The 23664-nt window shown below is 35.7% G+C and overlaps 1 protein-coding gene across 10 annotated transcripts in view; it reads left to right on the forward strand.

The window, feature by feature from the left end:
* CEP128 (centrosomal protein 128) overlaps positions 1 to 23664 on the forward strand; it is a 357239-nt gene that overhangs the window by 261278 nt on the left and 72297 nt on the right. For all 10 annotated transcript variants that reach the window (XR_012507429.1, XM_045517288.2, XM_074365179.1 and 7 more), the window contains one exon: positions 23532 to 23581. Coding sequence is in view for 9 of the 10 variants with exons in the window: in XM_045517288.2 (XP_045373244.1) it covers positions 23532 to 23581 (50 nt within the window). In the remaining variant the exon portion in view is untranslated. The remainder of the gene's footprint in view (positions 1 to 23531; positions 23582 to 23664) is intronic.

A 23664-nucleotide genomic window follows, 5' to 3' on the forward strand; every position in this document is an offset into this window, starting at 1 on the left:
TCAGTTAATGTATATAGTTTGTGCTGCATATAATTGTGAGATCACAGCCATCATTACTTAACGGATACTTTTATTTTTAAGTTTTTCAGAACAATGTTTCCAGTTTTCGTGATCTTTAAGGATTTTAGAAATTATTCTCAAAATATAACAATCTATTGGAGCTTTCCTGGATTCAGTTGAATTCAGTATTGTCAAAAATAAATCTGGATGTATTGTTAACTTTATTTTCATTAATATTACAAATTTTACTGTGTCCATTTTTCTTCTTTGGATTACTTTTGATTATGAGTGTTTTGACACATCAGTTTGTGTTTAGTTTCCATGACATGGTATTATAAAGTAATTCATGGACTCTCAAAGAATAAGATTATCCTTTGTGTTTTTAAAATTGAAGTTCTGGTTAATTCTCAAATGAAAATTTATGGCCCTTTTTTAAGTGAATAAGAATCGTAATGTTCTGACCTAGTAAGATTTAATGTGGTAACTAGTCACCAGGGGCAGCACTATACATAACAAGAGAAGTACATTCACCAAATTAATGTGATCATTCTATTTGTCCATGCTATTCCTAATCTTAGAATTTAAAATTCATCCTTTTCATTCTTTCATTATATGTATATACATAACTCTATAATTTCTTCTGTCATCCTTTCACTCATTTTGAGATTTCTGAGATGATTTTAACACAGTTTTATCAGAGACAATAAAAGAACTCTGAAATTTATCAAAAGAGTGTTGGACAAAAATGCTTACCAGTATTTCAGAATATTAAAAGGCAGACTACACTTTCAACATATGTACAACATAAAATAGCAAGATCATAGCTATTATTATGCTAACAGATACTATTACATCTAGAACAATATTTACAAATATCAAGAACAATATTTACTCATTTCCCATATTTAAAATATTTAATATTTTTAGTTATTTAACACTGAGGAATACTTGAAATTAAGCAGTAATTGTATCAATATGTTTGACTTTAAAAAAACCATAGTTTAAGATGCTATGACCTTAGTGTTAAGCTGAATTATCTGTATCTTTCCATCAAGGTGTTTTCACTAGAAGTCACTGCTGATTTACTTGCCATAATTTATAAGCTATAATTAATTCTTTCTCATTCCAACTAAAATTTACTTTAGATAAAAATTAACCGTATTTTTTGGTTATTTGATGCTGGTATCCAGTTTGCTTTCTTTTCCCCCCTCAGTAATTCATGGCAATGTAAGGTTCTTAATATTTTCTCTTTAATCTTTTAATGCTTAACAAAGGTGGATTGAATAATTTAATAACAAAGGTGAAAACTACTTATCATATGGTTCATGGAACACAATAGGTTCTTAGTAAACACTTTATGTTTACCATTGGTTTCACGGCTTAAAACTAAGATGATATATTAAAGCATTTATTAAAAAATCTTATTCCCAGTCCTGTTCCTTTTCCATATATTTGCACACTCCTGTTTTCTTATGTGTCCTGCCTGGAATAACGTGCATATATGAGCAAATAAAAATACATACTCTTTTTCTATTGATTTTTTTTTCCCAGATGGTGGCACCCTACACACTGTTCAACATTATACTTTTTACTTAATATTTTTTGGAGATCTTTTCATATCAACATATAATCAATTTCCCCATTGTTTTTAGCAACTGTGTAGAAATCCACTTTCATGAATATATCATAATTTATTCAACAAATTTCCCCACTGTTATGAATTTGAGATAGTCTCATCTTTTGTTGTAACACTGCAGTGAATAATAACATACATTTGTCATTTGCACAAGTAAAAGTGGAATAAATTCCCAGAGGTAAAATTGGTAAATCAAAAGGTATGTGGCTTGATCTTTTTGTTAGTTTCCTTCTGTACGGTTAACAGCAATTTACACTCCTACTAGGAGTGAATGAAAAATGTTTGTTCATAGGTACACCAATATAGTGCTCATACTTCTAACTTGAATGTTAAACTAAAGGATTTATCCCTAATTTATATAAAAATACTTAGGATTCAGGATTGATGAGAGTACCACATGAATTACAGTTTTGAGTATTCACAACATAATACCACATTTACCAGTCTATGTAACCTACTATATGATACGTTATTAGGTTCTTATACCTCTTATGGTTAAGAAAACCTTAAAACAATGTTAAATCAATGGTAGTAGCAAATAACTATGCAGACAGATTATAAGAGCATTATAATATCATACACGGTATTTTCACTGTTCTGAAAATCCTCTGTGTTCTGCCTGTTCATCTCGTCCCATCCCCAACCTCCTGGCACCACTGATCTTTTTACTGTCTCCATAGTTTTGCCCCTTTTCCAGAATGTCATATAATTAGCATCATTTCATATTGGCTTCTTTAACTTTGTGATAGGCATTTAAGTTTACTCCATATCTTTTTTCATAGCTTCATATCTCATTTCTTTTTAGTGCTGAATAAAACTCGATTGTCTGGATGTCCCGTAGTTTGTTTATCCATTTACCTACTGAAGGCCATCTTTATTGTTTCCAAGTTTTGGCAATTATGAATAAAGTTGCTAAAAAATGCCTGTGCAGATTTTGTGTGAACCTAAGGTTCAGCTCCTTTTGGTAAATACCAAGGACCACAATCCTTGGATCTTATGGTAAGAGTATGTTTAGTTTTGTAAGAGATCACCAAACTGTCATCTAAAGTGACTATATCATTTTACATTCCCACCAGCAGTGTATGAGTGTTCCTTTCGCTATGCATCTTTATAAGCATATGCTGTTTTCAGTGTTCCAGACTTGGGCCATTCCAATAGGTATATACTGGTATAGCATTGTTATTTTGATTTATATTTCCCTGATGACCAACCATGAGAAGCATCTGTTCATATGCTTATTTGCCATCTGTATATCTTCTTTGATGAGGTTGCTATTAAGGTCTTTGGCCCATTTTTAAATCATGTTGTTATTTTCTCATTGCTGAGTTTTAAGTGTTCTTTGTATGTTTTGGATAATAGTCCTTGATCAGATATGACTTTTGCAAATACTCTCTCCTAGTCTTTGGCTTGTCTTCTAATTCTCTTGATATTGTCTGTCATAGAGAGTTTTTAATACTAGTTTAGTCCAGCTTATCAACATTTTCTTTCCTGGATTGTCTTTGGTGTTGTATCTAAAAAGACGTCACCATTCCCAAGGTCATCTAGGTTTTCTCTATGTTATTTTCTAGGAGTTTCATAGTTTTCCACTTTCCATTTTGGTCTGTGATCTAGTTGGAGTTAATTTTTGTAAATAGCGTAAGGTCTGGGTGTGCCTTCATTTGTTTACATGTGGATGTCCAGTTGTTCCCGCACTGTTTGTTGAAAAGACTGTCTTTGCTCTGTTATGTTGCCTTTGCTCTTTTGCCGAAGATCAGTTGACTGTTTTTATGTGGGTCTGTTTCTGGGCTCTCTGTTCTGTTCTGTTCATCTATTCTTGCACCAGTGCCACAGTGTTTTACTGCTGTAGCTTTATAGTAAGTCTTGAGATCAGACAGTATCAGTCCTCCAACTTTATTCTTCTTCTTCAATATTATGTATCCTGTTTGGGGCCATTTCCTTCTTCATATAAACTTTTGGGTCAATGTGTCAATATCCATAAAATAACTTGCTGACATTTTGAAGATTTTGACTGGGATTGTGCTGAATCAGTAGGTCAAATTGAGAAGAACTGACATCTTGACAATATTGAGTCTTCATATTCATGAACATGGACTGTCTTTCCATTTATTTAGCCTTTCTTTGATTTCATTTATTAGAGTTTTGTAGTTTTCCTCAAACAGACTTTGTATCTTTTGTTAGATTTATACCTATGTTTCATTTTGAGAGTGCTAACGTAAATGGTATTGGGTTTTTCATTTCAAATATCACTTGTTCTTTGCTGGTATATAGGAAATCAGTTGACTTTTGTATATTAACTTTGCGTTCTACAGCCTTACTACAGCTGCTTATCAGTTATAGGATTGTTTTGTCAGACTTTCTACAAAGATGATCATACCCTCTGTGAACAAAGATATTTTTATCACTTCTTCGCCAATCTGTTTATCTTTTATTTCCTTTTCTTTATCACATTAGCTAAGACTTCAGTAGGATGTAGAAAAGGAATGATGAGAGGGGACATCCTTGCCTTGTACCTGATGTTAGTGGGAAAACTTCAATTCTCACAATTAAGTATGAGATTTGCTCTCAGTTTTTCATAGATTTTTTTTATCAAGTTAAGAAATTTCCCCTTTATTCCCAACTACTCAAATTATTATCATGAATGGGTATTGGATTTTGTCAAGTCCTTTTTCTACATCTATGACGTGATCATGTGATTTTTCTTTTTTAATATGTTGACGTGATGACTTACATTAATTGATTTCCAAATGTTGAGCTCTCCTTGCACACCTCGGATGAAATCCCACTTGGTTGTGGTGTATAATTATTTTTATGCATTGTTGGATTCAGTTTATTATTTTGTTGAGGATTTTTGCATCTGTGTTCTTGAGAAATATTGGTCTGTAGTATTCTTTTCTTGTAATGCTTTAGCCTTGATTTGCTATTCAGGTAATTCAGATTTCATAAAATGAATTAGGAAGTACTCCTTCTGCTTCTATCCTATCAAAGAGACTGTAGAGAGTTGACTAATTTCTTCCATAAATGTTTGCTAGAATTCACCAGTGAACTCATCTGAGCCTGGTGCTTTCTGTTTTGGAAGGTTGTTAATTATTGATTCACTTTCTTAAGTATATATAGGCCTATTTGGATTGTCTGTTTCTTCTTGTGTGAGTTTTTGGCAGATTGCATTGTTTAACGAATTGGTCTATTTATTTAGGTTCTCAAATTTGGGAGCATAGAATTGTGTGTAGTATTCCTTTATTATCCTTATAATTTCCTTGGATACTATAGTGATGTGCCCTTCTTCATTTCTGGTGTTTTAGTTATTGGTGTCATTTGTCTTTTGTTAGTCTGGATAGAGGTTTATTGATTTTATTGGTCTTTACTAAGAACTAGCTTTTAGTTTTGTTAATAGAAGAACACACATCTTCTCTCTTTCTTAGCATATCTGTTATACCTTTTTTTTTTTAAACTTTTTTAGTGCTTGCCCTAGATTTTGCAGTATACATTTACAACTAGTACAAGTGTACTTTCAAACACTATACCACTTCATAAGTAGTGTAGTTTATAATAACAGTAACTTTAATTCCTTCCTCCCATCCCATATATCATTACTGTCGTTCTTTCACTTCTATATAAGCATAGAGAAGCATATATATATTTATACATATATAAGATGTGCATAATCAAATACACTGTTGCCATTATTATTTTGAACACTGTTATTTGTTAGATCACTTAAGAAAAAGAAAAATGAAAGATTTTATTTTACCTTCACTTATTCCTTCTTCAGTGCTCTTCCTTTATGTATTTAGATGAACTTTACTTTTCATTGTAAACTTTTTTTTTTCCAACTGCTTGGATTTTTTTTTCAAATATACATATATAATTTTGAAAAAAATCAATAATTGTGTCCTCTTTTGGCCCAAAAAATATGAATTCAGGTGTTTCCTTCTTATTAAATTATTTCCAAAGGGACTGATTTCTCCAAAAGATGGAGTGTTGTGCTATTTTTGCCGGCTGTTTACATTGAGGTTAACTCTGTTGGTTAGAGTGTACTGGTAATGACACCAGTGACATGGGTTTTATTTCCATGTGGTTCAGTTAATTTTGACTTTCCACCGCCACAGACTGCTCCCATAATTACATCTAAAATGTGTTCTTGGCCCAAGGAAGACCTGATGGAGCAAAGTGCAAATCCATCACCATGTGGGAAAAAGGATATCCAAAAGCTCACCCAGCAGATGGCTGAGGGGGGACTATCATAATGGAATCTCTAAATTGACATCTTAAACTAAACTTGTGTTATTTATGCTGTAAAGTTCAAGATACATGATTTAATGTTTGGTTTTAAAGGTTCAAAGTCAGTTACAGGCAAGGAAGTTCTATTTATAGGCAAATATTGAATTATAACCAAGGTAATTTTTTTGGGGGGGGGGAAGAGTCATGCTTAGCCCTTCCCAATTTCATAGTATTTACTTATCCAAATGCTTTAGTGTTTAATATCTCAGCCTTATGTTTGAAATTACATGTAACAAATACTTGATTATGTAGTTTATTAAAAATGGAGGCTCTAAATGTAGAAATTTGTGATCTTAGAATCTTTGCAGTATCATGATTTGTCTCCAGTATTCTCAAGTCATGGTCCAGAAATCTCTCAAATCTCAAAATGCAGAATACTTCAGTTTTTAATATAAATTTATAGTATACATTCATTCAGTCAGTATTCATTAATTGTTTATGGGGTTCCAGGTACTGTGTTGAATAAGTGCACAGAGATGCTTTGCAGTTCCTGAGGAATTCTCATACATGGGGGAAGAGAAACATAAAGAAGGAGACCATCATTATTTTTTTTTTTAATGGTAGAGAAGCTCTGTGTTAAAGCAAAGTACTGGGTAGTGATTGTGAGAGCAGTTACTAAGGGTATCTAAACCCAAATGGGAAAGCTCTGCTGGATGCTGAAGAACAAGTAAGAATTCACCAAGGTAATAGATAGGGCACTTCACAGAAGACACAGACTTGGATTCAGAGGTTGAAGGGAGCATCCTAACTTTTAGAACTGCAAATAGTTTAGTATGACTAGACTTTAGAAAATGAAAATGGGTGGTGAAAGATAAGTCTGGGAAATTAAACAAAGTCCATTCATATAGGCAATTTGAATTATATTCTAAAACCATTAAGAAATGATTTAAGGTATTTTAAGCAACATTAGGTTGGTATTAGAGGAAAATGAAGATGTGAAATGAGATGTAATTTGTGCTATGTAAAGTTTAATTTTACATTAGTAGGAAGGCTAGAATTAGATTCATTTATTCAGCAAGTATTTACTGAGTACCTTTTATGTGCCTGGCAGTGCTCTAGGTGCCTGAGACAATTAAGTGACCTGAACAGACAAAATCATTGTTTTCATGGTGCCTACATTCTCATGGAGGGAAAAAGACAACAGTTAAGCAAGCATACAGATAATGTTCCATGTGTCAAAAAGTACTAAGAAAAAGATTAAAACAGAGTAAGTTGGGAGTAATGGGTGTGTCTATTATTTTAGATCTTTGTAGTTCAGGGAATCCTTTCTGGTATGGTGACATTTGAGCAGAGATTTCATTGAAGTGAAGGAATGACTGGAAAGTTTGTTCTAGGCAGAAGAATCAGTCTTGGCAAGACCAATAGCATATCCCCAAGAGAGCAGGGAAGCTATTGCTTGTGGGACTGGATCTGACACCGGGAAGGAGGAGTGTTGTAATAGATAAGAGCACAGAGAACCAGGGGAGGTGTTGAAAGGATGGTTGCGTATGTGAAGACAGAATTGAAAAATGAGATCTACTTTAGGAAAAGGGAGGAAAAGCTATTGGAATAGTCCTTCCCATGTGTCTTTTGCTTTTGTCTCTCACTCTGTCTCCCTCCTTCTCCTCTTCCTTCTCTAACTTTGTGTTATTTTGGTTGCTCTGCTCATATTTATATATGCAGCTTCAATCTTAGAATATGCTTATTTTCTTTAGTGAGCTATATGTTTGTCTTTAGGTACATAGCCTTTGATATTGTTGATAAATGTTATATATGTAAATATGTATATATTTTATATGTAATGTATATGTCCATATCAAATCAAGGTAAGAGTATAGAGAGGACAGTTTTAGATCTTTTTAGATCAGGGAAGTCCTCTCTGATAAAGTGACATTTGAACAGAGGTCATGTATCTGTAGTAACACGGCGTTTAAGAGCCAGGCTCTTCTGTTCTTGACGTATATTTATATATGAAAAGTGCTGGCAAAAAGAGGCCATTGTTTGGGAGTAGAACCTTTGAGGTTTGTTACAAACTTGTCAACCTGCCTAAACCCCAGGGATTAGACTCCAAATACAGTACATTCTGTTTCCCAAACAAAGATAACAGTCTCTACTTTAGGGGATCTAAACAACGAGTATTTTCCTTTCCTTTCCCTGTTTTATAAGCCTAAACTTCTAGCCTGTCAGTTGTGATTATATGTACTGTTCCCAGCTAATGCAAATAAGAGAATCTGCTGATGGAAACTCTCTCTTAAAGAGATTTCCAGAAGTATTGTGGCAACATGAAATTGATTCGTTCGGTGTGCCAGTGGAGTTCACAGAACCCGGCTTTTTTGAATATATCTGTAAGTTACCACCACCATCTAACTGAGGACCCACTTTTTTTCTTTCTTTCTTTTTTTTTTTTTTTTTTGGCATTTTCTGGGTCTCTCTCAGTCAAAAAGCTGCAGATCCAGAAGCAAAAAAGGCAAGATGCCTCTATCACTGTTTCATAATCAACCCTAGTAGAAAAGGAAAAGTTAATTAAAATCTACGAAAACGAAATAAGTAACCTTTAAAGATATGCAGCGTACAATGTGGCTGGTGTTAATACGACAATTTGTTAATGGACTAGACAGTTGTAATCAGTATTAAAAATTACTTGAGGCTTTTTTGTGTTTAGCAGAAGTTGCTAATTAAAGGAATCAGTGACCTGTGAGATTACCCATGGAAGCCATTTGCCATCTGAACAGAACACCAAAGAAAACACTGATTTAAAATTTTTCTTTTCATGCTATAACCTTGCATCAGAGACTGTTTTGGCTTACTTTTAGTTTTCTATTGCCAGTTAGTTGGGTATTTGTTGAATTTCTTTGTTTAAATGAGACACATATTTTAAATTCTCATTAGCAGAAAGAGAGTAAAACCACTAAAATCCTAATCCTACCTATTCATGAGGTAGGTTTGGTATACTTGACTGTCCTTTGGAAGGTCTGTATGATGCCTGATTTGGGAGAAGCCTGTCCTTTAAGGACATTCATGCTCTTTTTTTTTTTTCCCCGCCTTGACTGTGACAAGAGAAGAAACTGATCTGACAAGTGACAGTATCTGTTATTTAGTCCATATGTGTAAAATCCATTTTGTAAAGTTTTTCTACTTCCAAATGAGACAGTTGTTTCAACTTGTGCATTAGAATTTAAAATGACTCTGAATAAGAAGATATAGAAGAATTCCTATAATTGTGAGGATCTGAAGAACAAAAAGGGAAGATTTGTAATTATCTAAACATGTATTTATCCTAGCTGTGAAAGAAAACAAATAGTTATTAGAGGTGAATGAGAATGAATTTGTCACATGTCCTTATCATCTATAAACAGTCCTAACAATAAGAATAATCACTTAAACTAAGTGAAGAATCTGTTTGGGTTTCTAAAAAGTTTTGGGGGGATGTTGTCATCCGTATTAGTTCTGAGTAACTGTTACTGGTACAGACTGAGCCGCTTAACTAAGAGACAACTACTAACATCCAGCGACCATGCAGCAACCTACCAAAATACACTGCTGAACACTGCAGTGCTAGAGAGTCTTCTGCAATAATCTCTTCCACTCCCATTATTTTACTGGCATGATCATTGTGGCCAAGAAAGATTAAATGGCCATCCTTACAAATCTAGTTAGCTGACTAATAGTGGAGGTAGAGCTAGAACCTAGGTCTCCTGACTCTCATTCTGATACTTTTCCACCGTACCAAGTAAACCTTACCTTCTTTGGAGGGTATTTGTGAAAACTTAGTTATGAACCTAAAAATTACTGATTGGCCTTTATGGTTTTGCCATTGTCCTAATTGTCACGTTATCCTGATTTCACGTCTTACTGGATTCTTCTGACTTTTGCCAGAAGGATAACTACTTTTGGAATAGGAAGTCCCAATTGTTTCATGAAGATTAGAAAGGATAACATGTAGAGGAATAATATGAAATATAATGGAGTAAATTGTAATTATAACTTCAGAATACTCTGAATTAACTATAATGGAGCAAATAATAGAGGTAGAAGCAAAGTACTCTGGGAACACAGAGGCCAACGCGGTACCTCCAGGAATGTGAGTGTTCTTTGGGCGTGGGGTAGTTTGTGAAGGTCAACAGAGGGTATTTGTTTTAGCTGGGATTTGAAGAATGGTTAGGCCTTTTCTAGTTCGTGAAGTTCAGGAAGGACATTACAGATAATTTGAGAAGATAGTACAGTGATGATAGAAAATGGCTTTGGAAGTAAAATTATAGACAGACCCTTTATAAACAAGATACTGAAGAGTTTGGGCTTTATCTGTCTCAGCATGGGAAATCCTAGATGTCTATGTTTCAGTGCTCCTCCCTGCCCCTGTATCCACTGAGGACATCAACTGAATTTAACTTCTATCAGCTGAGCTTAGGCATAACACTTGAGTACTTGCTCATACGTGCTCCAGGAAGCCATGACCAGTCAATCACTTCTAGCAGCACAAATGAAATCCAGTACTACAAGCGGTTCGGTTTTCAAGTGAAAGATGTGTATCTATTTTAGATTTGTAACTCGGGGCAGCGTAGGGGAAGATTGAGTAAGAAGATATTAGGGCTAGGGAACGTAGCTAGGATGCTATTGTAATAATTTGAGTGAGAATTTCAGGACAGGTATTTTAAATGGAATGTATAAAGCATGAAGATACCATTGCTCTCCTGGAAATTATAGTAACAGTTTTACCCCCATACCATCCATTTTGGATTTAATAAAACCTGAATTGCATGTTTCACAACATTCGACTATATTGATTGCCATGAATTCAGATCAACAAGAAAGGACTTAACTTCTAGTTTGTAAGTTACAGGGGAGGGGAGGCAATAATATTGTGGAGTCTGTCTTCAGAAGAAAATACAATATCCAAGAAAATATTGATAGTCTTTATCTTATTACTGTGGAGTTTTATCCAGTTATTTTCTCTGTTACAAAAGCAGGGTTCTCTCATCAATACAATTTATGTTCATAATTAATAATAATAATACTTATCATGGTATCTTTGTACAGATGTGATGAAATGATGATGATGATGATGATAAGTACTATTACAGTTGACTCTTGAACAATGTGGGGGTTGGGGTGCCAACCCTCCACACAGTCAAAAACCTGCGTATAACTTTACAGTCTGCCCTCCACATCTGCAGTTCCACATCCATGGATTCAACCAGCCCTGGATTGAGTAGTACTGTAGTCCATATTTATTGAAAAAAAATCTGCTTGTAAGTGGAGCTGCACAGTTCAAACCTCTGTCATTCAAGGGTCTAGTGTAATTGAAAAGTTACATATATTATCTCATATAATCACTATGATAATCCTGTAATGCTGACATTTTTGTCCCCATTTAAGAGTAGAGGAAACAGGTGTAGAAGGATAAGATAATGTATCCAAATGACTGACACCAAAGATTGTGCCCTGTATTCCTCAGCATATCCAAGGTTTTCCTTTTTTTTTTTTCTTTTAGTAATAGAGTGTTAAACCATATACTTTGCTTTAGAATTATGGGCAGTTGTTCAGAAAAGAGAAGATGGATGTCTGGATTAGGGCAGTGGCAATAAGGATGGATAGTAAAGGGCAGATATTAAGGTACTGACCTCAAAATGTAATTAATTATCTTTAAATATCCATTATCTGTCATTTTGTCTAAAGCCCTTCTGAATTTTTTAATTAAACTTTTTGTTTTAAGGACAATTTTCTATTCACAGTCAGTGGTGAAAATTAATACCATGAGATCCCGTAATACATAAAAATCCCCTTGTCCACTTCCCCCAGTAGAAGTGTCTTACAAAACTATTGTACAATGTCACAACCAGGATATTGGCATTGATACAGTTAAGATACAGAACATTTCCAACAACACCAAAATCCCTCATGTTACCTTTTATAGCTTCACTCACTTCCCTTCTACTCCCCACTTCATCCTTAACTTCTGGCCACCGCTAATCTTTTCTCCATTTCTGTAATTGGATTCTCTCTATCTGTTTGATTGATCTGTGTGTATGTGCCTCCACCAAGACCACACAGTCTTAATTATTTTACCTCTATAACAAGTCTAGAAATTGAGTAAACAGACTTCCCCCAATTTACTCAATTATTTTAGCTACTCTAGTTCCTTCACCTTTATACAAAATTTTTTAAGTTTCTTTTTTTTTTTTTTTGGTTGGAGGGAGGTAATTCGGTTTATTTTTTTTAATTTGCATACTTATCTATTTATTTTAGAGAAAGTACTGGGGATTGAACCCAGGACCTCACACAAGCTAAGCACGAGCTCTAGCGCTTGAGCTGTACCTCCCCACTCCATACAAGTTTGAATAATCTTGTCTTTAGCTACAAAAAATATTGCTGAGATTTTTATAGAAATTGTAATGAACTTTTATATCAGTTTGGAGAGAATGGATGTCTTTATGACATGAGTCTTGCAGTCCATGACCATGGTATTTCTCAGTCCTTGATATGTTTCATTAAATTTACACTCAAGTATTTCATGTGTGGGTGGGAGGGAGCATCTTTTAAATTGCTATTTTCATTTAAAATTTTGGTCTTTGCATGTTCGTTCCTAATATACTAAAATATAATCAGTTTTTCTGTGTTTATCCTGTAGCCTATGATGTTTCTGAGCCCACTTACTGATTTCAGGAGCTAAGTTTGTATGTTTGGGTTTTTTTGTGTTGTTACATTTTTTGGGATTTTCTTTGAAGACAATCACATCATCTGCAAATAGTGACAATTTTATTTCTTTGTTGCCATTATGTATGCATTTTATTTTCTTTTCTAGCTTTATTGCATCAAAGAGATATTCCAATAACATGATGAATAAGAATTCTGAGAGAGCATTCTTGCCGTATTTCTGGTCTTAAGGGGAAGACATTTCATCTTTCACCATTAAGTATAGTGTTAGTTTTATGGTTTTTTAATAGATACTCTTAATCAAACTGAGGAAGTTCTATTTCTTTTTTCTGAGGTTTTTTTATATGAATGTATGAATTCTGCCAAGTAATTTTTATGCATCAGTTGACATGATCATGTGAGTTTTTTTTCCTCTTCAGCCTATTAAAATAATTGATAATATTAATTAATTTTGAATATTGAACCAACCCTGAATCCCTAGAATAAATTGAACTTGATTACAATATGTAATTCTTTTTATATATTGCTAAATATTATTTGCTAATATTTTGTTAGGGATATTTGCCTCTGTACTTTGGAGGGAGCTGCAATTTTCCTTCTATTTTCTTAACTGTATACAATACATTGGGAAATATTCCTTTTTTCCTGTTTTCTGGCATGTGAAATTGGTGCTAATTCTTCTTTAAACATTAGGTAGAATTCACCAGTGAAACCGTCTGGCCTGGAGATTTTAATGTTACAAATATAATTTCCTTAATAGTTATAAGGCTGTTTTTGTTGGTTACAAGACTAGTTTGTTGATTTTATTTAACTATGTAAGAAGCCACCTCCTTGTTTCATTGATTTTTCCCTATTGTTTTCCGATACTCAGCTTCATTGATTTCTATTCTTTGTTTTCTTCCTTTTACTGCTTGGGATTTATTGTGCTCTTTTTTAAGTTCTTGAGGTGGGAGCATAGAGTATTTATTCAAGACCTTTTTTCTAATGCATGCATTAATTCTACAGATTTCCTTCTTTGTATAGTTCATAATATTTTTTATCTCCCTTGAGACATTCTCTTTGATCCATGTATTGTTTAGAAGTGTGTAATTTCCAAGTGTTTAGAGGTTTCCCTGCTATGTTTATGCTTATGTATATCCTTGATACTTGCTTATATACACTCTCGATCATTTTCTTAGTTATACTACCAGCTGTTGAAAGAGAAATGTTGAAGTCTCCAATTCGGATTTTGAATATTTTTATTGTTCCTTTCAGTAATATCAGTTTGTAGATTAGACCTTTTTTATCATTATATAATATTCCTTTCTGTTTCTGGTAATTTTCTTTGCTCTGAAATCTACTTTGTCTTACATTAATGTAATCATTCTTGCTTTTTTAAATTAATGTTTGCATGGTGCATCTTTTTCCATTTTTTGCTTTCATCCTGCCTGCATCAGTATATTTGAAGTGAGTTTCTTACAGGCAGAATATATTGGGTCCATGGATCAATAGTGGAAGAGTGGTCATTAATCCGGTCTGCCAATTTCTGTCTTTTAATTGGTGTATTTAGACCATTTTTATGTAGTATAATTACCGATGTTAGGACTTAAGTCTGCCATTTTTGTTTCCTTTCTGTGTTTTTTATTTCTCTGCTTTCTTTCTGTCTTCCAATGGGTTATTAGAGCATTCTTAGAATTCCATTTTGATGTATCAATTCTGTTTTTGAGTGCATCCCTTTGTGTAGCTGTTTCTAGTGGGTGCTCTAAGCATTACGCTGTATATACATAGCTATCGCAGTCTTTTGTTATTGTCATTTTACCAGTTTTAAGTGTGGAAAACTTTCTTCCCTCATGTTCTTTTATCATTCCTATTTATAATTTAATTGTCCTAAATATATCCTCTGTATACATTTAGGAACCACATCAGATCATGTTAAATTTTTTGCATCAACTATCAAACATAATTATAAAAACTCAATAGAAGGGAAATCTATTGGATTTATCCACGTATTTGATTACTGTTCTCTTTCTTCCTGATCTTTTACAATTCTTTTACCATTTCTTCTCTTTCTAGAGACCTTTTTTTAGGTTTGTTTTGTTTTGTTTTGTTTTGTTTTGTTTTTAGTGTAGGTCTGCTGACAATGAATTTTCTTAATTTTTCTTCTTGAGAATGTCTTGACTTCACCTTCTTTCCTGAAGGATATTTTCACTGCATACAGGACTCTGAGTTGTCAGTTCTTTTTCTTTCAGCATTTACAGTTGTCATGGCCTCCTTGGTTTCTAATGAGAAATTCACTAGCATTCTAATTGCTTTCCCCCTGTAACTGTGGTATCATTTCTCTCTCACATTTGCAAGATTGGTTCTTTGTGTTTGGTTTTCAGAGCTCTGTATTTAGCCTAGATCTAGGGTAGACCCAGGAGTCTGGAAAGCCTAGGAAGCCTAGATCCAGTTTAGTAGTAGGTACATCAAGAAACCAGCACAAACTTTTGTTGTTTCTGTAAACAGGAGATGATCAAAGGACACAATGTTAAATGCCCAGAGTCTTCCATAGGCTCTCCTTATGAGTCTAGAAACTGAACAAAGTCTGAGATAAAGGAATTTAAGTGAAAGTCAAACTTTTCATAAGGTGAATGCAATTTAGAGACATTATATGTAGAAAGGAACGTGATTTTATGCCTGGATTTGAGCATATGAAACTTAACTCTTGGAGTGATGTTTATAATAGATCATAAACTTCTTTTACTCATTTTTCTGATTGTCATATGTAGTCCTTTTGACCAAGACAGCCCTTCCACCCATTTAAGATAGGTGATTTGTTTCTTTTTCTGCTCTTGTTGCTAACAGAAATGTCAACAATCTCAGTAGTTGACAGAGTCAGGACTTTCATTCTATATCTTGGTGTTTCTTCATGCCAGAGTCAAGAATGAGGTGGAATCGGGTAGATTACTGTGTTGTCTTCTATAGTGTAGCAGTTTTATGGAGAAGAGGATTTAGATCTCTTAAGTTGTCAAGATGGAAAATTTCACCAGAAATGAATTGACATCAAATAAAACATGAGTACCTGTATTTGGATGTTTTGCCACATACCCAAGACAGACAGTGGACTATAAACCTTTCATTTATTGGACCATTTGGGCTCCATCTGGAGACCAGCATGTTGTTTCAGCGTCTGAGACTAACCACAGAGGATAGGCATACTTTTTGAACTTTTTTTTTTTTTTTTTTTTTTTTTTTTTTCATTTTAACCTGTGTGTTTTCTGTGGTCAGGTCTGATGAGAAAACTCTTAACTCACCGTGGTATATCCAGATATGTACCAGTGGGTGGCAGTAGATATGGCAGAGTTCTAAATAACGTAGCTACCAATTATGGATGGAATCCAAAAACAGAATGCTTGAGGGCTTTTTCTGCTTATTTGTTTTAAAATGTAGGTGATTATTTTTCACACATTTTCCTGATTTTAGCAAGCATACTGTGGGGTAATTTTTAAAAAAATATAATAAAGCCCATATACACACACATATACATACACATGTCTCTTACTGTGTACTAGACACTATTTTAAGAGTTTTACATAGATCAATTTAAAACCAACCCATTTTATTTTCTTTGAGATATTTTGGCTAATGTAGACTCATATTGTTGTTCATTTATCCTGTTTACCTTTACTAGTGTAATAAAATGGGGAAAACATTTACTGATAACTGTTACATTAAGCTGAGGAACTGTTCAACTGTCACCCATTCATTTAAACAGATTTTTGTTGTTGTTGATTTATTTTGTGAAATACTCTGTATGTTGTATGTTGAATATACCTTGCCAAAAACAAACTGCCTTTTCAAGTGTCTAGGTATTTGCTTTACATCAGAGCCACATCTTTTGATATCATCTCCCAGAGTTGAGGAATTTTATTGTGGGCTGCCATTAACTAGGTCTTCTCACAGACTGGTGCTGTTACGTAAGTGCTTTAGCAAAGCTCCCTATAAATTTGGGGAAGAATTGGAAAATGTATAGGCATTTATGATAGAACTTGGAATACTATGTCATTTGAGTAGAAATCCCGAAAGGCAAAGGAGGATGGCCAATGTTTTGTGAAAACAGGTAATGGGACCTGGTCTGGTTCCAAAGCCCTGGGCTCAGGTTCACATACTCCCATCCACTAGAGGCGACACTGACAGAGGCACTTAATCTCCCAGACCTCAGTCCTCATCTATAACATGTGAGGAGAGGGGATTAACTCAGTGATTTCCAGTCAGCAGGACTCGGAGCTCTGTAGCTCCACCACGGCACCACAGGGGTTGGCCCCAGGATAGGAGGGAAGTCCAGGGGGCTGGCATCCAGGCCCTCCACGCTGCTTCCACCAAAGCAACTTCCTTTCAACTGTTTAGATTACTTATTTATAACATACACTTGAAAGTGTATATAATTTCATTCATAGGACAGAATTCTACTTCTTAAAACAAAAAAAAGTAAAACCCTTGGGATTAGATTATTTCAGTGGTCCCTACTATCCCTAAAATGTGAGTAATTTAAATAACTAGAGAGCTAGGAAAGAAAAAGAGAAATTGACCATTGTCTTCAGCACGTAGCTGGTGTCTTGAGTATCTCGTATACAATGGTGGGAGACTAAGTCCGTCATTTATGACCTTTTAAGGGGTGAGGTATGCCATTTTATTTAATTTCATTATACCACAGCTGCCACCCACAAAGAGGAATGGCACAAGTTTCCTTGTTAAAAAGTGTTGAATTCTTTTGAGAATTTACATTATCTATTATTTTAGATAAATATCAGGACACATACAGTAACCCTGAAAAGGAGCACAGAATTACTAAGTGAGGTGCAGGAGCCAGAAACTAAATGCTTTCCTCTAAACCGCAGTCACTGATCCACCATGTTCTTCTGTCAGTGCTGCTGTGTCCTGCGCTGCTGTTACACCTGTCGCTGGATCTGAAGCCCTTGTTTCTGTAACCATCTCTCCATTGGCAGCTGGGATGCATTATAATATGCATGAGACATTTGATAGTAAAAAATTAAAAAAAAAAAAACTGCTCATTTCTAAACCTGACCTCCCACCCTTCCTGTGAAGGGTCAAGGTGCTAGATGGGGGTGCTGCTTCCACACACCTGAACATGATTTTCCTTTCAAAAACAAATAAACGAACAACTTATCTGCTTCCTTGACTACCAGGAACCAGAATCAACATAAGAAAGTGTCAAACCTCCTTAAACAGCCAGACCACTAGTTGCAAAGACTGCAAAGGAAGTGGTACAAGACTGTCTTAGCAAAGAAACGTAGTCGTGATATATTACCCTGAGTGTGCCAGAGAAATTCAGTGTGGAAAAAAAACAAAACAGCAGGATTCTCCAGTTCTCATCCAGGCTGTCCTGCTTTTTTAAATGAGATCCCCTCCCCCCAATAACTGTATGTCATAAAGAGTTAGTATCAGCTCATTTAAAGAGCTAGAACCAGTCCAAGGAAAATACACAGGATGGCTGCTCTTTTCACCAAAAAAAATCTTTTCATTAACTAATGTTGATGGAAGCACATTTAGCCACAGCAACTTGCATGGCAGTTGAATTGCTGTTTGTATTGAACAGCAAACCAGAGAATAATAAAGCAAAACACAAACATGCCAGTGGTGAGCAAGGGAGCAGAGCAGCCCTTCAGCTTTTTCCATGGTGATCGTTTGTTCTCAGCTGGGAGGAGCAAACAGCAGGATGGCTCGTTATAACCAGGTGCACTCATCACACTCAGAGCATTAAGTCACATCAACTGTCCGTAGGTCTCACCTGTATTCTCTCAGCCTGTGTCTGTTTGTGGTAAAGTAGTCACATCTCAGTGATGCCTGGTAGCCGTGTTTCATCAGCACAGGTTAATAACCCTGTTTATCATTCCAAACTCAAGTAGTTGAACAGTGCATCTAACAAGTGAGCCATTGCATACAGCAGTGATGTAGGCAGAGAAGGGGATTTGGGGAAACAAAGTCTACGTAAAGTCGCAAAGGTAGATAAGCAGTGGTTAGGGAGACAACGGATATAATGACACAAAGCCCATCGTCCGTGAACGCCTAGGGTTAAGTGAGAGGAATACAGATGTGTGCATTTAAAAAATAAACATCGTTTAAAGATGGGTACAATCAAGTACTGAGTGATACCAAGGAGAGCTCGATGTGCTGGATAGGGTAGGAAGACCGGAGAGCAAAGCTCTGGCTGAGGCACTCGCACTAACCAGGTCATCGCAGGCAAACCATTTGCCTTCTCTGAGCCTCATGTCTTCATCTGTTCGTTGCAGAATGAAACATTTCACTGTGGAATAGAAAGTACTTGCTAACTCAAAAGTTCTGCAAGTTTCTGCATAGAGATAAGAAGATTGGACAAATCACATTCCCAGAGACTTTTACAAATGACAGCCAGCCAACTAAAACTACTAAAGAAAAATGAAGTGCTAGAAGTTCAGAGTTAATGTGGGCCTCAGATAAGGGTTGGATCTTGTCCTCAACCAACTCTCTGTTTCTTAGCTTTGCTCTCTTCTTTACCAGCTTCACTGTGGCACAAGTTCCTTTGACTTAGTAGAAAATAGAGCCTTGGCATTGCCAGGCTAACAGAAGCTTGCAGCTGTGGAAGAGATTTTCTCCCAGTACCAATATTGCTTAGCTTGTATGCTCGGGGTGGTACAGTGCACTGACTGGCCAGCTTGGGTCAGGATCTGCTTTTGTGGCAGGAGAGGTTGTCCCCTTGATTGAAAGTTTCACAGGAATCATATGGAGAAGAACAACATGAAGTTCTAAAAGGGAAGGGATGTGGCATAGAGACAAAAAACAGATATCCACTTAGACCCTTGATATAAGCTGGGATGAGAGCCAGTAGTGGTGATCAGAAGGGGAGTTCTGTATTTTAAATATCAATTATAGGAGTTCTGTGATAGTGTTGTTCAGTCATTCAGAATTAAGCATTGCCACTGGTATCAGCTCTTGTTGGAAGAGCAGCATGGCCTTTATGTATTTAAGGAAAACTGAGAATGTAATTTTTAAATTATAATAATTCTATGACGTTCTGAGGGTAGACTGAACTTCTTTACATCTATATTTATCAAATGTGTTTTGAGTTTGGCTATATAAGAGATCCAATACCCATTATTTATCCAGTAAGTTTCAGCTAAGGCATTTGGTGTTTGCCATACCAAGTCGATTCTGGAGGAACAGAATCAGTTTTCTTTAATGGTTGATAGACCCCACTCTCCACCATTCCTGTTTCACTGTACCATTAAACAATGTAATTCATGACAAGGGCCCCAGCTCTGAGAATCTCCTAATGTCCAGAAGGAGTGGAGCAGAATGACCATGTTCACATAGAGACTCAAATATCTCACAAATACTTATTTTTTCATTTGAAAAAATTTTAGTTGAAGTATAGTTGACATGCAATATTGTATTAGTTTCAAGTGTACAACATCGTGATTTGACATTTACATGCATTACAAATTTATCACTACAATAAGTCTAGTAACCATCTGTCATTGTACAAAGCTATTGCAGTATTATTGATAGTATTCACTATGCCATACATTATATCCTGTGACTTATTTATTTTATAACTGGAAGTTTGTGTCTCAGTCCCCTTAATCTATTTCACCTAACTCCACCCACTCCTAGGGCAACTACCAGTTTGTTCTCTGTATCTATCAGTCTGTTTCTGTTCTATTTTGTTTGGATTTTTTTTTAAGATTCTACATATAAGAAAAATCATATAGTGTTTGTCTTTCTCTCTCTGAAATCACTTAGCATGATACCTTCTAGTTCTGTCCATATTATCGCAGATGGTAATTTTTCATTCTTTTTTATGGCTGAGTAATATTTCATTGTATATATGTACTACATCTTCTTTATTCATTCATGGACACTTACTTTCTTATGCCATATACAAAAATAAACTCAAAATGGATTAATGACTTTCTAAGACCTAAAACCATAAGACTCCTAGAAGAAAATATACACAGTATTCTCTTTGACATCGGGCTTAGCAATATTTTTTGGCTCTGTCTCCTTAGGGAAGGGCAACAAAAGCAAAAATAAACAAATAGGACTACAGCAAACTAAAAGGTTTTGCACAGTAAAGGAAACCATGAGCAAAACAAAAAGGCCAACCTACTGTGTGGGAGAAGATACTTGCAAATGATATATCTGCTAAGGAGTTAACATCCAAATTATGTAAAGAGCTTGAACAACTCAATATTTTAAAAATCTGATTTTAAAAATGGGCAGAGGACCTGAATAGACATTTTTCCAAGGAAGACACACAGATGGTCAACATACACATAAAAAGATGCTCAACATCACTAATCATCAAGGAAATACAAATCAAAACCAAACACCTGTTAGAATAATGATCATCAAGAAGACAACAAAAAACAAATATTGGCAAGGACATGGAGAAAAGGGAACCCTAGTGTACTGTTGGTGGGAATGTAAATTGGTGCAGCCATTATGGAAAACAGTTTGGAGGTTCCTCAAAAAATTAAAAATAGAATTACCATATGAGTCAAAAATTCCACTTCTGGGTATTTATTTAAAGCAAATAAAAACACTAATTCAGAAAGATATATGCACCCCATGTTTATAATTATAACATTATTTATAATAGCCACGATATTGAAGCAACTTATATCTCACAAATATTGAAGAGAATTGTGCTGAAGACACAATTCCTGAAACCAGTTGGAGTGGGCATCTGTTGCTTTGGCACGTCTGATATCCATATGTCCTTCTTTTCTTAATAGTACCCTGATATTTGGAAACAGTCCTTCCTGTTCTTCATTTAACCCCTTTGAGATTATCAAAGTGCTTCATACTTTCCCCTGGCCAACCTGTAGGTGCAAGATCTAAGCTAGTCTCGTTAGCTCTTTTCTTTATTGAATTTCATCTTGAGTGGAGTACCACAAAGCGTCACCCAGGATAAAATGTCTATCAGTTCATGTTACCCACATCCCTCCCCACCCAGACCAGTTGCTGTTCTCTCCAGAGTCTGGATCTTCTTTTCTGTTATCTATTATTATTAGGTCTATTAGGTCTGTTGTATAGATTAGTTACTCTTATGTCCGTCTAATAAATTCTAAATGCTTGTTGTTCAGTTAGCAACTGGTTGCTATCAGTTAGAAAGTTCTGGGTACCAAAACATCCCCCAATTCCATTTATTCTATAGGTTATGATTCTGTGAGTTGGAATTGGTACTGGACTCAGCTCTGCAGTTTGTCTGGTCTGAATTGGGCTCCCACCTGAGTTATTTGTGGTCATCTTTAGGTCAACTGGGCAGCTCTGCTTCTGGGCATTTGCTGCCTACTGTTTGGGGCAACCTACAGGGTTTCAGGGGTGGAAAGAGCCCTGGAACACGTGTCTCTTGTCCTGTGGCAGGCTGGCCTGGGCTTCCTATGGGAGTGACAGAGTTCCAAGCGGAAAAGTGAAAATGCATGAGGCCTCTTGAATCCTAGTGCAGATTGGCACAGAGTTGCTTCTGCTCTATTCTGTTTACCCAATCAAGTCAGGAGGCAAGCCTAGATGCAAGATATGTGGGACCTCTTGATGGCTACAATGTCACAATGCAAATGAGTAAGGATGCAGGGAGAGGAATGATTGAGGGCACTTAATCTACCACCCCCAAGTCGGTTTTGGTGCCAACCAAAACCCCTTTAAAAATATGCCCTAATACATTGGCATTGTCCTATAACTTTCTTGATATAACTCTGATTATAGGTGTTTGGGGAGACAACATCAGCCATGCACAGATACAGAGCAAAAACTAACTCTTACCCTTAATCCAGTACATTGTGTCTTTAAATTGCTTGCCAGTCCTCTGCATTTCTCTTAGCTATGCAGTCTCAAAGGGCCAGTGCCATCCATTATGTCATCTACCAGGTCTCCTGAAGTTTCAGGGTATTGCCTGTCCAATTATGACATAGACCAGTGTGGCTGGTAACCCACTATATGACTGCTTCCTGCTTCATCTGGAAGCACTTGCTAAAAACATCTGCATTTGCCTTTCTGGGGTGCATATTGAGTTTCTGTTTGTTGTGTTAGCCTTTTATGCAGCACAGCCTCTTGGTATGCTGTATCAATCACAGAATAAGACAAATGCTAATATTATTGTGCACTGCTGTAGGTATTTCTTGCCAGTTTTCAGCCAAGTTCTAACTCAGTCCAGCCCTCTTTAGGTTTGTGAGATCTAATAAGATCATAGCACAGGGTGGTATAGCTTCAGGCAGAAAACTCTGCTTGCCAAATACATTTCCCTCTACAGCAAGTTCATAAATTAATGTAGGACACGAGACACCATGGCTATATGCGTGCATTTAGACAGAACTCTCTTCAGTTGACTACCTTACCTTCCAGCCACTAATTTCTCTGAGATGGTGCCAGACTGTTGGTCAGATGTAACTTCAATGCTTCCCACCCTCTTAGTGTGAAATGATAATTAATATGACTTTACAGTTAAGGTGGTGTTCTCCTTCCATTAATAACACCCATTACACTCCAGGATGCTTTAATTTGGTTATAGAAATTGACTCTGGAGGTGGAACTTGGCTTGGGAGCTTATTTTAAGAGCAAATGGTTAGTTTTGTTTGTTTCTATTTTCTTCTTTCAAAAGAAAACCTTTTTTTTTTCCCAAGAAAATTTTGTATTGCTTTTGAGTTATATAAGCACTCAACCCAATTCCAGAAACATTGGTTTGATTTGGGACTTGTAATTGACTTGGTCTCATTTTCTGGTGTCTCCCCCAGACCTAGGGCCTCCCAGGGCTTCTCAGTTACCTTAGCTTTGGTGGAGTCCAGGTCTCTGCCACATCCCATCAGTCAGGACCAGAGGGCATCTCTTTTATGCTGCTTCTCACACTTAAACATCAAATTCTCTTTCCAGGCAACACTTTATGCAAGCTACTGACTGAATTGAGTTTGATAATAAGAGGCTATGCATTTTTACACTGTATTTTGATGGGTTTTTTACTTTCTTATTATAGATCTGCTGGAGGAGACTCACAGAAAAGATGAAGAAATGGAATCTCTGCAGGTAAATTCTCTATCTTTAGTTTATACCTTTGTTTTTACTCTCTTAGCCTTTATTTTTGTCACAATCAGACCCCTATGGCAAGT

The sequence above is a fragment of the Camelus bactrianus genome, chromosome 6, assembly GCF_048773025.1.
Source record: "Camelus bactrianus isolate YW-2024 breed Bactrian camel chromosome 6, ASM4877302v1, whole genome shotgun sequence".
In the NCBI taxonomy this organism is placed as follows: domain Eukaryota; kingdom Metazoa; phylum Chordata; class Mammalia; order Artiodactyla; family Camelidae; genus Camelus; species Camelus bactrianus.